Genomic DNA, 13,918 nt, shown 5'->3' on the forward strand with positions numbered 1-13,918 from the left:
TCTCTCTCTCTCTCTCTCTCTCTCTCTCTCTCTCTCTCTCTCTCTCTATGTGTGTTTTTTCTGCTAACTTCGCACATTTATTTATTTGCTTTTCTACTGAGCTTAGATTTAATTTTTGCATTGTAATAAACCAATACTTATTCACTTTTGTTGAAAAAGATATTTTTATGTTGAAAAAAAAAATGTTAAGCCTGACTGACTGGTGGCTTTGTAATTACAATGCAATGCAAGCAAAAAATATTTTTTGTCATTCACTCAATTAAACCATCGAGAAAAAAAATGAGAATAAATGGTGAATTAGCAAACAAACTCAAACAACAAAAAAAAAATCGCACAAAAGGCAAAGTCGAATTTTTTCCAACACTCACAATTCTAACGAACAAAATAATATATTCGCTTGATTTTGATGAAAAGTCTATCGAATTTGATTTCTTACAAACACAAAATTACTTATAACATTTACTTTTCGTAAATAAAAAACACTTTTCACACAATTTGGAAAACGTTTTAACCAAAGAAAATAAAATAAACGAAGCTATACGTTGTTTTTCGACTGTGAATTTTTCTCTATCTGGCAATTTGTTGATTCGTTTCGTCGATATTATTCGTACACAGTCTCAAGAAATTGAACGCACACAAGCATACCATACAGCTCGCACACATGATACATGTATATATTTTCGTACAGAAAATGAATATTGTAGTGAAAACCCAAGCCAAGCTATTACACAAACAGTGCGCTGTGATGGCAATTCTACGAAAAAATAAAACACACATTCACACTCACAACAATTCATGCACGCACACACAAGTCACAACCAATGGTGTGATACAAAGAGCAAGCGAAAAGAGACGAGAACGTGCAGTGATGACACATCGGTGCGACGGAGATGGATAGAGGTACTTGTGAAATTGCATGTTTTGTTCGAGCCACACACATACATGGACAAACGATGGCGATATATATATGACAAAAGACCAAAATGGATTGAAAAGAAAATACCAAGAAATACGATTTCGTGTTGCTGGCATTGCGACTCCTATAATTATGTATAATTTTATATGGAAGCCAGACCACGAGAACTCGTAACTGTGTTATTGTGAAAGGTTAGCTGTAGCGTTGTCTCGTGCACTTTACAGTCGTGTAAAAAGCATTCACTTGAATCGTAATACACAGCACACAATTTCGAATGAAGAAAAGAGAGAGATAAATACGTAAAGCCGATTACACTTCATTTATCTTCGATGTGAGCCGATGTCGTCGTCGTCTATGTATGATTGTTTCGGCTTTCGGCTTTTAAATTTAAACATGAAGTTGCAGTTTATTTGAAGTTCTGTTCGTCGAGTTTTAACGATTTAAAAAAAAAAAACAGGGAAAAAGAAATCATGAATGCAAACTTACCGGTTTGATGAGACTTTCGCTGCACTTGGCTATTAATTGTCTTTCGATCTGGGATCTACAATGAAAAAGTATACGAAATTTATTATTTAAAAAAAATCCATCAAAATGTGTTTTATGCTTTTTACTATGAAAATGGAATGGCAAAAGAGAGAAAAACTACTTACGTCCTTAATAAAAATGCTTCTTCGTCGTAGAATATTGCCTTGACTTGGTCGAATATGGCTTTCTCTTGACTTTGGTTCACTTTTTCGTTCCAACGTTCGTCTTGGCGCTGTAAGAGATGATTATTTTAATTAGAAAAAAATACTTCAACAGAAATGACCCAAGAAATTAGTTACATGTATATATTTTAAACTTACATTGAGTAACTTTGTTTCGACGCGCCTCAAAGATAGTTCGTCGCCATTTTCCACCTTTCATCACAATTTTTTGACTAGATATATTTTGTTCTGAGACCATGCTCAATTCATGAATGGAATTAGATGCATCGAAACCAACCCGAGGCTTGATACTGACTTTAGCTATTGTTGTCGTTGGTGAATTTGTTGTCGACGACGATGATACCGAAATAACTGCATCACTAGACACATCGTTGTGACATTGATTCAATAGACTTTTGGAGGCCATATCATTTTCAACATTACTTTCAAACGAACTTAGGCTATCATTTGCCACAATTGCGGCCGAAATATTTATATTAGTTAATTGATTAGAAATAAATTGCTTGCTATTTTTAGTCTTTTCAATATTGTCTTCAGTCTTATTATTTGTATGTGATGTATTTAATTCGTTAATTGAAGATGCATTGTCAACACTTTCGTCCGAAAGTTGCGCATTCTCCTCGTGTTCGCATCCAAGTATACTACTCATATCCATTACACTGACAATGCTGGTCGACGCTGTTGAATTGTCCATCATTTCGTCATCATTCTTTTCCATTTGTGTCCGTTCGACTGACGAAAACGTCAAATGCCGTCCAGGCATTGGTTTTGGACGTCGGTGGGCAACAAACACTGCTGGATGAATAAACGATGGCTTTGTTGTTTCAGCTTGGCTGATATTTGGCTTTTCGTTTTCAGGCAATTTTACAGCAGACTCATCAGTCGCGTTATGAATGCTACTCAAATTTGCTTCGGAAAAGAATTTTTCGGGTGTCGAGGTGTGCGTGAATTGTGGTGTTAAGTGTGGCCTTAAATACTTATCAAGTGGTGACACATGAAATGCCGGTTTTAAATTCAGATAATTTGTTGGCGGTCGTTTTGGTTGTAATTCTTTCAATCTAGCTTTCTCTTGCTGTCGTCGTCTATAAAAATGAAATGTTTAATGGAAATAAGTCGATGTGAATTTTATTGGAATGAGTAAAAAAAATGATTTAATAAAATGCTTACGCCCGTGTATTTGCACTGAATCGAAAACTATTCCAAGAATTTATGGACTCCTGTAACGGAAGACTTTCCTCAGAATTCCTTGGGTCCACATTTTCTTCATCTTCACTGTCAATGGATTCTTCCACAGTCGATACCTGTATCGATACTTGCATCGACGAACTACATATTAAAAAAAAAACATTTTGTTAAAAAAACTGTGAAAAATATGACATTTAAATAAAATACTCACTCATCTGAGTCCGCATCAATGCTACTGTCTCGATTGAATGATGCTCGTACATCTTTCTTTAAAACTTTTTTCTCTTTTAACGTACTACATAAAGGGAATGAAAAAAAAATATCCAAAATTTAAACCGCTAACCTAATTTTATGTGCGTGTGTATTGAACACCGAAACAAAATGGATTTTTTCTACTAACTGTACTTGGTTCAATCGAAAGAGATCAAATGAGTCAAGATGGTTTCCTTCGGGTAATGTGTAATCGAGGTCCGACGATGACGAAATGGTTTGTGGGCTAGCCACATTTGAAACTTTTTTTCCTTTTTTCGTTCGTGTACTCTTCGCCGGTTGACTCTTTTGCTTGGTTTTATTTCCATACTTTCGCACCATTTTTACATTTTTTCCCGTCAAAATGAACTCAAAACAAAATTAAAAACCAACACTTTTGCACAAAACTATCGATGAAAAGCAATTTGTTCAAAACGTTTTCGTGATGAAATCGATTTTGTTCGAGTTTTTCATTTTTTTTTTTAAACAGTGAATGCCACAAACAAGCTGTGATACGTTTGAAAACTAGATTTGAATTGATGTGAGATACACGCATACATGCAAGTTACACAAGCACTGATTCAATGGCGTCGCCACTATCGCTCAACTGTCACAATGAATCGAAGTTTCGAAATAATGTTTGCTTTGAATGATTAAAAGAAAACATAGAATATTTTCCATATTTAATTTTTTTATTATTTAATTTTGAATTTAAGTAATTGGAAAATAGAGAAAAAAAATTTCAATATTTTTTTTAGATATGATTTCATCATTTCAATCGAATCATCAATGTTGGTGTTGTAGCGTTGCAGTCGCTGCCTGTCAAAACACTCCGACAACTGTCATTTCATATTTCGGACCCATAACATGCTGGATTTTAAATAATAGACAACAAATGAACTTTAATGTGAACTTATCACCGAATTTCTTCAAATAAATTGAAAATTGAATATTTTAATTAAAAAACGTTAAACATGTTGCACTTTAAAGGTGCGTTACTGCTGCGAAATGTGTTTCGACTGGTTCAGGTTTGCTCTTTAACCTTGTTTGAAATTGCCTCCTTGCGCTGGCCACTAATTTGAATTAATCGTTAAAGGTTCGCTCTTGGTCATCATTTTCGGTGCATTTAGATGACAAAATAAACAAAGATCTAGAGGAGGAATTATACAAACCAAAAAATCACCCGGGAAGGGTTAACCTAGGTCCCATTGAAATTCCTGAAAGAATACGCAAAGCAATAAAGACTGCAATGGATCGTGAGAGATACTTAGTTTCTTAGTTTGTTTTTACCATGCTTAAATCTCGAAATTTTTTTTACACATTTTTAGAATCGCAAATTCCTCAGTTGGTTGATGAAGGCGAGAAACTGGACCGGCATTTGTTTGCACGTCGCATACCATTAGAACAAAAAGAAATTTATACACAAAAAAAGAGTATAGAAAAGGAAATTCTGAAGAATGTTGGAGTTCAACGTGTATCTGATCTGGGTATGTTTTAATGCATATCATTTGACGGCCTTAGAAGAAAACAATAACATACAGAACATGTTGCAAATAATACTAATACAAATTTTATGAGAGCAAAAACCAAATATATAAAGAGACAGCGCAAAAGGCAAATGCAAAACCAGCCTACTTACATGTGTTTCTTATGTAAGGCCGTCATTTATTCCGAGCAAAATGAGTTTTCTTCAAATGTTTTTTTTTATTAAAAAATGTAGCCGGTGATGATAATTCGCGGGCAAAAGAATCGTTGAAATATGAAGTGTTGAGAATTTATTATCAGAGAAATTACAATTGGAAGCCGATTGTTTATGACGAGTTCAGATCACGTACGCATTTATTTGGACGGGCTGATAAGGAGTATGCTGCTGTTTTAAAAGTTTTAAGTGAGATTGCAAAGAGAGATCCACAATTTCAACCGCATTCGTTTTTTGATTTTGGTGCTGGCGTCGGAACGGGTACATGGGCAGTATCGGAACTTTGGAAAAAATCAGTGTACGAATATTTTTTGGTCGATCAAAGTGGTCAAATGAACGATTTGGCCGAATTGATTTTGCGCGATGGAAATGATCAAAAAGCAGTTTCATTGAGAAATGTATTTTATCGACAATTTTTACCGGCTTCAGATGAGGTAAATATTTATACAAAAAAAAAAAAAAAATCTCAAAATACAAAATTAAACAGCTAACAAAAAAATGTCATAAATATTCATATGTTTTATTTTCACCAATTTTCAGTTTAAATCTCACCTGATACTGAGTGCATTCACATTGAATGAGCTACCTGACCTGAAAACCAGACTCGATACCTTGCTTACACTGTGGAAAAAATGCGACGGCTATATGGTACTAATTGAAAATGGCACAAATACCGGATTTAAATTAATTGAGGAAGCACGAGAATTTCTAACGCAGCAAGCTAATAGGCAATCAGGCTACCTCTTTGCACCGGTCAGTTAAAATATTTTATTCAAATCCGCGAAGATAACTGATTTTTTTCTTATCCAGTGTCCACATGAAATGGCTTGTCCACGTGTTTTGAAAGATGATGGCACACCGTGTAATTTCAGCGCCAGATATCGTTCATTGGACATTGGTCAACGGCCCAAAGATGAAATCATTCGGTACAGTTATGTGGTTTTTAAGAAAGGTTCACGAGATGACGATCCCACAATGAATTGGCCACGATTGGTGCGACCGACACAAGTGAGAACGCGACACACACGATGCAAACTGTGCACACATCGAGGCAAATTGGAGGAATTAGTTGTGACAAAAGGCAAACACTCAAAGTATGTCAATCGTCGACATATTTTTTTTTCACTTTGGAATTAACATTGTTTTAATTGAAATTGTTCTTTTTCTTTCAGAAATACTTACGGTTGTGCGAGAAAAAGTGACTGGGGCGATCGAATGCCAGTTGAAATTGTGGAAAACGAATGTGATTCGACCGACAAATCGGATGATGAAAAATTAGTTGAAATGTAGTTTGTTGAAAATGTAAATAAAAAGTCAATAGATTCTAAATTTCGTGTAATTTTATTACTCCGTTTCGTCGCTGATTTACAAAAAAATATTCAATTGATTTTTAGGTTATTTGTTTCGCGGCCCTTTTGGTTGTAATTGAATGCCTTTTATGGTTAGATCAGCACGTGCATAAACCCACAACGCACGACCAATCGACGATTCCGCTTGTTGATATGATGTGTGAGCCATTTCCGGTCGTGGACTCGCATAATCGCATGGAAAATGTTTTTCCAGTGTTCGTTTTATCAGCATATCTGACTGATCCCTCAACTCTTTCCATGTTTTCAATTGGCTTTTCCACTGTTTTTCCATAACGGTGACTTTGATCGACTGTAATTGCGGTGAGTAACCTTATTGACATCAACTTGTCTTGTCCAAAACCGAACTGAGAATGACGAAAAAATCGAAGCTCATTTATCGAATATACTTCGGTCAGTATTGAAGAGCAGATCATTATTAACACTGTTGCTTACTGTTTATTTAATTTTGTGTAAACATTCGATTTTATTGAGGGAAATATGCACAAAATTCGGCGACTGTAGCAATAACACAATATTATTAGAGTCCGATTATCTTCTCCTCCTTCGAATTGGATTACCTCTTTCGATTTGATATGATTTTTGACCCCAAGTAATCGATTTTGATCCGAGTTGAATCAAAAACCCTCTTTTCAATATCGACCTTTCTTATATCGACCGACTTTTCGTGCAACTACTTATTTAATTTGTCGACTCTTTTATTAAACGCGATCTGACGTTGCAGTTTGACAATGATGACTCAATGAAATTCGATAGGTTCAATATGATTCATTCATACGGCTAAAAAAAAGGTTTTTTCGACCATGGTTTGGAAATTTGAGACTGTATTAGGATTTGAGAAACAATTAGTAAACGCGCCAAATTATCAACAAAAAAATTACGAATGTTTATGTCTACCGATTTAAGCACGTTCATATTGGGTGCATGGCATGTTAAGTTTTTCTCGTACATGTGGCTGGAATGATTGATAAAATGTTCAAGTTCGAATCCAATTAATTGCACGTAACTGTAATTGATGCTTCAAATATTCATAGTGCAAACGGCATATACGCTCCTATCATCGGCTTATTAAGTGATTGTCCTTTAAAAAACTTGGCGACTAAATAATAAAAAATGCATCTGTCCATACACTATATGAACTCCATGGTTTGGTTTGGTAAAATACCAACTTGTGTATCATCACGACAATTTATTCGAAGAAAAAAACAAAGAAAATGTAATCAAAATAGTTGGCAAATTATGAACTTTCACTGAAATTGTTTAGTAATCGATTTTCAAATAAATAAATGGGCTATCATTTTTTCGGTTTTATTTGAATTCAATTGCAATATGATGGAAAGTAGATCATGAGAAAGCAAAGAAGAAGCGAAAAATTTTTTAATAATAAACGAAACGATGAACAAAAAACCAGCAAATAAAATTGAAAACATAAACAGTAGAATATACAAATTCAGCATCGAATGAATGTGTTTGGCTTATATGAAAAATTCAAAACACATGAGTACACTCCGCATACGACGGTCGGTACATCATACGTAATGCGTTAGAGTGAGACAAATCCAGGTGACCGTCTCACATCATCACAAAACATTCGTAATGTAAACGAAACGTATGGTAACAGCGACGACAGAGGAAAAAAAACACTAACACAGCGTTTCATCCAATGACAGGCGAACAAATAATCAACTTTTTCACTGTACGAGAAACCACGAAAATTTTCATCGTGCAAATATACATTCGATAATAATTCCGTGTGATTCGTTTATAAATTGTTGAAAAATATTTCTTGTCAGACAATAAATTCATTCGAAAGCGAAAAGAACGTCAAAATCTTGTGAATTTATCGGTTTGACATTATTTTCTTAAAAGATTTTTCGTGCTGGCAACAATAGAACAACGAACGAAATCATTTTATTAGTGCACTTGATCTTATTTTCTTTTCGTTGTCAACTTTAATTGAGCTCAATTGTTGTAGAAAATCACAAAAAAAATAGTCGAATAAATATTTTAGTGAATCGGATGTGAATTTGTTTTGTCGAAGAAAGGAAAAAAATTGGAAATTGTCACCATTTGGACCTGAGATTGAGACGATTTGTTAATTGTTTGAAATTGCGGACTCTCGACGCTGCTCTGTTGGATAGTATAAAGTGCATTTAATCGGTGAAAAAAATGGATCCATTGCCTGTAACATTAATTGTCAAAGCGCCCAATCAAGAGTTTCAAGACCAGACAATAAAATGCGAACCAACCTGGTCGATTCGAAAACTCAAAGGCTATCTATCTGAAGTATACCCATGTAATCCGGTAAGTAAATGTGACACATCATAACTTTGTCGAATAAAAACAAAAAGCAAAAAGTGTCTATCATTATCAGTATCGATAAAAAAAAGCTACATCAAGTGAAGAACGGCGCGTTCGAAGCACGGCAAACGATGAATAGCGAAAAAATATATATTTATCAATATTTGGGTGTAGTTAAGTAATATATACATGTGAGCGTTCCATCTGTGACATATATACGCAGTCTATACTGTGAGACACAAGCCGTCGAACGAGAAACGGGCGAGAATGAGAAACAGCTCTTGATTTTTTTCATGCATACAATCGCTGTGTTGATTGTGTGATTATTATTATATTCATTCTATATTGTACTTGCGAACTGCGCCGCAATTTTCTTTTAGCGTATTCAATTGCTTCTCCTTACATCAAATCAACCGGCTAAGCCTATGAAGAGACAAAATGCGAATTCCCCTCATCTGTGCCATCTTGTATTCCATAGTTGAACTCAATTTAGTTACAATGAATTGAATCGAAAAAGAGAAAAAAAACAACAACAGTAACATGGCTACATAGATCTGTTGACCAGTGAGATACGTATAGCAATGGAATGAAAGAATGAAGAAAGCGTATATGTGTATGTATGCATCAGCACGCATAGATGTACAGCTCTGTGTGGCCGTGCTATTGTTGTTGTTTTTTCACTTTTTCATTTCAATGCTACAGAATTAAATTCAGTTTTTGCATCTAATTCACACTAAAATCAGATGGCGCTCATTAGCGAGATTCGCAAAAAAAAGTCTCCAATCTCATACAAATATACACCGGCTGCATCAAATATCTTTTACCAAACAAATGCACATGTGTTGACAATAAAATTACATGTTTATCGATAGAAAAGCCACGTATTTCGATGCTATTCTAGATATGATGCAATCCCCGTTAAATTATTTTAATCGATGAATAATTTGAAAAAAAATACAAATTTTTTTTTCGCTCGAATAGAAAAACAAGTTTGAGTCAGACATACGAATTTAAAAGAAATTTCATTAATTATCACTTCAATTCGTTGCATTTTGAGTTGAATGTTTGACACCTTCTGAATTATACATGTGAACTTTCTTTCTGAATAATACATGCTTAAAGTGTCAACAGTGACAAAACAGCCAGTTACACAATTTAAATTCAGTCAGAGCCAATAACAACTGAACAAATAATCCAAAAATACCGCTTGGAAAATCAGATATACCAATGAAATTCAAACATTTTATGTTTCTACTTTTTTCATATATAAAAAATCTAAAATTTCCGACAGATAGCAAACGGAAACATATGGTGGCTCAAAAAAAAATCTATCTGCTTGCTCTAATTTAATTACCTTCTAAATGTATTCCCACCAATACAAATAGATACAAGGTCATATTTGATATGATTTAATGTATGTGCATTTTTAATTAGAAATTTACCCACCAAAATGCGTTGTGCACAACAACAACAATTCGCTATGTCAGTGTCACGTGTTATTGTTGAAATCACAGTCATTATCACAATACCGAACGGTAATTCATATCATCATTATTTTCCGTAATTGTATGTAGACATTGGACGAACAGAAGCTAATTTACTCGGGCCAGTTGCTGAACGATGCGCATATTTTAAAAGATGTTCTACGACAATATGAGGGTCAAGAAACGCATACAGTCCATTTAGTATATACACCAAAAAATCGATCGTTGGCATCAACGACATCAGCCAAATCATCACAATCGACTCGAAAAGATGCGACCGATAGCAATCAACAATCGAGACAACAGTCATCACAACAAAGTCAACAACCAGAGACGACATTCGGCTCGGACGGTTTAAGGTAAGCAGAGATAACAATTGAAATAACATCGATTGCATGCAATCCATTTACATTTTATGGAAATAATGGTATTTTTTCTTTTGTTCGTTTTTATCGTTGTCTAGACATCGAAATGCTGGTGCTGCAAATGCAAACCAAACACCAACTACATCACCGCCACCATTTATGACCGGTTATTTGAATATGCCACAGCCATTCATGCCAGGAATGTCATTTGCCCAATCGAATGCCAATCAACCACAGTACACAGCCGAACAGTATGCCCAGCAGTATGCAATAGCACAACAATTGGCTATGCAAAATATGATGAATCAAATGTATTTGCAGTACATGAATCAATATGCAAATTCGATGCAACAACAAAGCAATGCCACATCAAATGTTCCATATTTCCCGAACTATTTTCCACAGCCGAATTTCGGTATGCCACAACAATTTGCAGCGGCAACCAATATGAGTTCATCGTCGACTACAAACAGCGAACCGCAAGCTTCTCAACAGCAGCAACAACAACAACAGCAGCAGGAACAACAACCAGAAGCCGTACAGGTTCCAAGATTTCAAGCGGCCGCTGCTGTTGCTGTTGATGACGAAGCCGAAAATCGTGATTGGCTAGAAATTTTGTACACAATCAGTCGATTACTTGTTTTAATGTCGCTCGTTTACTTCTACTCGTCGCCCGGAAGATGTTCAATTGTGATAATTGCTATTCTTTTATATTATTTGTAAGTGTTAACATTTGATTCAAAACTGATGCAGTCCAAAATGGTGATAACGGTTTAATAATATAATTTCAGTTATAAAAACTACCTAAGAAATCTGCGGGAAGGCCAAGCGGAACGTTTGCCGGAAGTGGCTCAGGAGCCAGAAGTAATTGAGCCAGCACCAGCCGAAAATGCCGAACCACAAAATGGGAATGACGGTGAAACTAACCAAAGAGAAGGAGAATCGACACCACTGATCAATCAGGAAACTGAAACTACGACTACAACACCATCGACACCCAGTGCTGAACAAGACGAAAATAATCGATTGCCAACATTAACGCTTCTTCGTACATTCATTTCGTCATTCTTTTCATCATTGATACCCGAAACACCAGCGGTTTAATGGCCCTTTTGGATCTATAAATATATGTATACACTATATTCACTCGACGAAAAACACATTTTGAAAAACAACAACAACAACAAAAAAGATTAAAGTTAAAGATATTATTAATAATGTTCAATAGAAAATCGAAGCGAGATACATTGACATCTCTTCAATTGAATTTGACAAAAAATTATAAGATTTTTGCATCATAGAGAAATCGCATCGCCCGCTTATCGATGAAACAACGGCAAATTTATGCAAATTGATAGGAAAAAACATGAATTTAAATTAAATCCGTAGCATAAAATTGTTTAGTGAATTTCCACAACACAATATGGCGCTTTGAAGCAGACAGTGAACGCGTCAATGCATTAATAATGAAAAACAAACAGCACTTAATATTAACTCCAAATAATTATTATTTACAGCAAAATAAAATACACATCATTTAGATGAGAATTTTCAATTTTGTTTGTTCATGAATCAATTTCAATGAATCATGTGGTGCCACAGAAAAATGAGACAGATTTGAGGTGTCAACAGACTTTATTAGTTTATATTATTATTTGCAATTATACTAAATGCAACCGTTTAGAAACTAATGAAATGTTTTGAGATGAATAAATTCAACTAAATCTACAAACGTGATGGATTTTTTTCAAGTGTAATTCATTACATTATATATATTTTTTTTCTTTATTTTGTTTATTTATAACAAATCTAAATGTATATTTCCCACAAAGTTACATTTAAATAAAATTGCAAAATTGAAAAAAAACTATCAAGTTTTATATATTTCCCTTCTTATAATAGCATTTAAAAAAGACGTCCATCGATACAATTTGTTAACCTATTGGTGATTTCGCAATATGTAAAGAAAATTGAACAGTTTCTCAATATGAAGGGTATGCCCTGAACTTAGAAAGATTATTAAGTGCACCGAAATTCTTCCATAGATTTGTGCATGGATAGGAGGATTCAATGCAAGAAACCTACAAAATAAAATTAATTCGATTGTTGAAGGTTTTTCAATTTGATATCTAATGATATTGATAATTGGCAAGCTTATCTCAAATTGAATAAAATATTATATAAAATTATGTAAGGGACAAATTTCACTTATTTATCAAACTTAATATAAATGTGATTTTTTTTTCAATTGATTTGATTTGTGATTTCAAAACATATATAAAATATTAAACGAAAGTACGATTTGAGATGACCAGTTTAAATGAACTTATTTGATGTAAAACGAATGATTAGATCAAACCATATTTACCACTTAATTGATTTGAAGTATACAGCTCATTATTATGGAGAAACTGGAAGAAAAAAAAAAATCAAAAAAATTCCGTTTCACTTTTGTTTAGTGTTATTATTGTTATTTTTCCATAAATATGGATTTATTTTTGATTCCAAGATTACTAATCTCCGTGCATAAAATAGTTGAAAAGTTTGGACAATGATAACAAATGAAAAAAATTCCTTAGTCACGTTTAACGAGTGTTCGGTCTTGTTTTCTTCAAAAACATCGCAAAAGAGAGAGACACTTCTCCTTTTAATCGCATTGATAAGAGTAAACATCAGTACATTACTTATAAACAATCTTCTTTTCATTTCATTTGATTTTCCATCGTCGATGTGAATTAACTTAAATATTGTTCCACCGTTAGAATTTCATTTTTCATTTGAGAGACAACAAAGAAAAAAATATGTTACGTATATCACAGAAGATTCAATACCACGCTACTCGATATAAGCATGTAAGTCTTGATTATAACTTAAATTCATCTTTCGATTATCATCTTCTTAATTTTTTTTTCGGGTTTTTTCTTTCCTCGTCGTCATTTGAATGCGAGCAGAGTGGAAAAGTGATTGCGATACGTCGTGAAGATCAGTCAGTATGGGAGCGAAGAGCACCATTTGCTCCACATCATGTGAAACGGTTAGTTCGAAGAGGGGTTTCGGTATTAGTTCAACCATCAAATCGGCGTGCCTATCCTATGCAGGTGAATTTAATTTAATTTTTGTCTGAAAAATTCTATCAGTGGTGAAAAAGTGGCAATTATAAAAGAGGTCAACACCTGTAAGCCGTTATGAAAAATAATTCAGATAATCGAATGATCAATTCAAAGGAACGTAATCTTATCATTTAAGTTATTTGTTGATTATTATTATTATTATTACGGTGCATTATTAACCAGCAGTTGAAGGAAGATTTTGAGTGCCAATTTCAAACATTTTTTTTTGGAATGATAAATTATGCACCTTTTTAATATGTTCTTTGGCACGGCTGTTAATGAAAAAATGCATAATGTGCATGAAATAAAACGTGAATTTAATTTGGGCGTACTTGCACGTTTTATCAATAAAAATTCATTCAATAAATCACTTAACCAATATTTTGTTGTGATAAGAATTTGTTATCGCTTCAAATTAAGATTATTATTATTTTTTTGTTGTTGTTGTTATTTAATATCATTTTTGAAAAACGGTAGTACAGAAATGACGTTATTTACATCTTGTTGTGACACAAAGCCCAATCAAAATATAATT

At 33.9% G+C, this 13,918-nt stretch overlaps 3 protein-coding genes and 1 long non-coding RNA gene across 5 annotated transcripts in view; 2 read left to right on the top strand and 2 right to left on the bottom strand.

Annotated features, from left to right (window-relative positions):
- The window catches only part of LOC116343767 (serine/threonine-protein kinase Haspin homolog ALK2), a 19,467-nt gene extending 15,875 nt beyond the window's left edge, over positions 1-3,592 (bottom strand). For both annotated transcript variants that reach the window (XM_031771990.1, XM_031771989.1), the window contains exons 1-6: positions 3,209-3,592; positions 3,020-3,103; positions 2,791-2,949; positions 1,762-2,705; positions 1,567-1,673; positions 1,403-1,457 (exon numbers count right to left, since the gene is read on the bottom strand). In XM_031771990.1, coding sequence (XP_031627850.1) covers positions 1,403-1,457; positions 1,567-1,673; positions 1,762-2,705; positions 2,791-2,949; positions 3,020-3,103; positions 3,209-3,399 — 1,540 coding nt within the window. In that variant the 5' untranslated portion in view covers positions 3,400-3,592. The remainder of the gene's footprint in view (positions 1-1,402; positions 1,458-1,566; positions 1,674-1,761; positions 2,706-2,790; positions 2,950-3,019; positions 3,104-3,208) is intronic.
- Positions 3,593-3,896: 304 nt separating this feature from the next.
- LOC116343770 (methyltransferase-like protein 17, mitochondrial) lies at positions 3,897-6,085 on the top strand. Its single transcript, XM_031771993.1, has 7 exons — positions 3,897-4,085; positions 4,154-4,313; positions 4,386-4,544; positions 4,778-5,190; positions 5,297-5,509; positions 5,567-5,850; positions 5,929-6,085. The coding sequence occupies exons 1-7, from the start codon at positions 4,032-4,034 to the stop codon at positions 6,044-6,046; spliced, it is 1,401 nt and encodes a 466-aa protein (XP_031627853.1). The 5' UTR covers positions 3,897-4,031; the 3' UTR covers positions 6,047-6,085.
- Positions 6,079-6,960, bottom strand: LOC116343772. The gene is made up of 2 exons (XR_004201356.1): positions 6,559-6,960; positions 6,079-6,470 (listed from the first exon to the last, which is right to left on the bottom strand). It is a non-coding gene; the product is annotated as an uncharacterized LOC116343772 (long non-coding RNA).
- An 845-nt stretch (positions 6,961-7,805) lies between these two features.
- On the top strand, positions 7,806-12,005 carry LOC116344169 (homocysteine-responsive endoplasmic reticulum-resident ubiquitin-like domain member 2 protein). Its single transcript, XM_031772599.1, has 4 exons — positions 7,806-8,427; positions 9,999-10,267; positions 10,372-10,992; positions 11,065-12,005. Exons 1-4 carry the CDS (start codon positions 8,293-8,295, stop codon positions 11,375-11,377), a joined length of 1,338 nt encoding a protein of 445 aa, XP_031628459.1. The 5' UTR covers positions 7,806-8,292; the 3' UTR covers positions 11,378-12,005.
- Positions 12,006-13,918: the final 1,913 nt, after the last annotated feature.

Source organism: Contarinia nasturtii, unplaced genomic scaffold (genome assembly GCF_009176525.2).
Source record: "Contarinia nasturtii isolate CC-2019 unplaced genomic scaffold, AAFC_CNas_1.1 Cnas_scaffold_1037, whole genome shotgun sequence".
In the NCBI taxonomy this organism is placed as follows: domain Eukaryota; kingdom Metazoa; phylum Arthropoda; class Insecta; order Diptera; family Cecidomyiidae; genus Contarinia; species Contarinia nasturtii.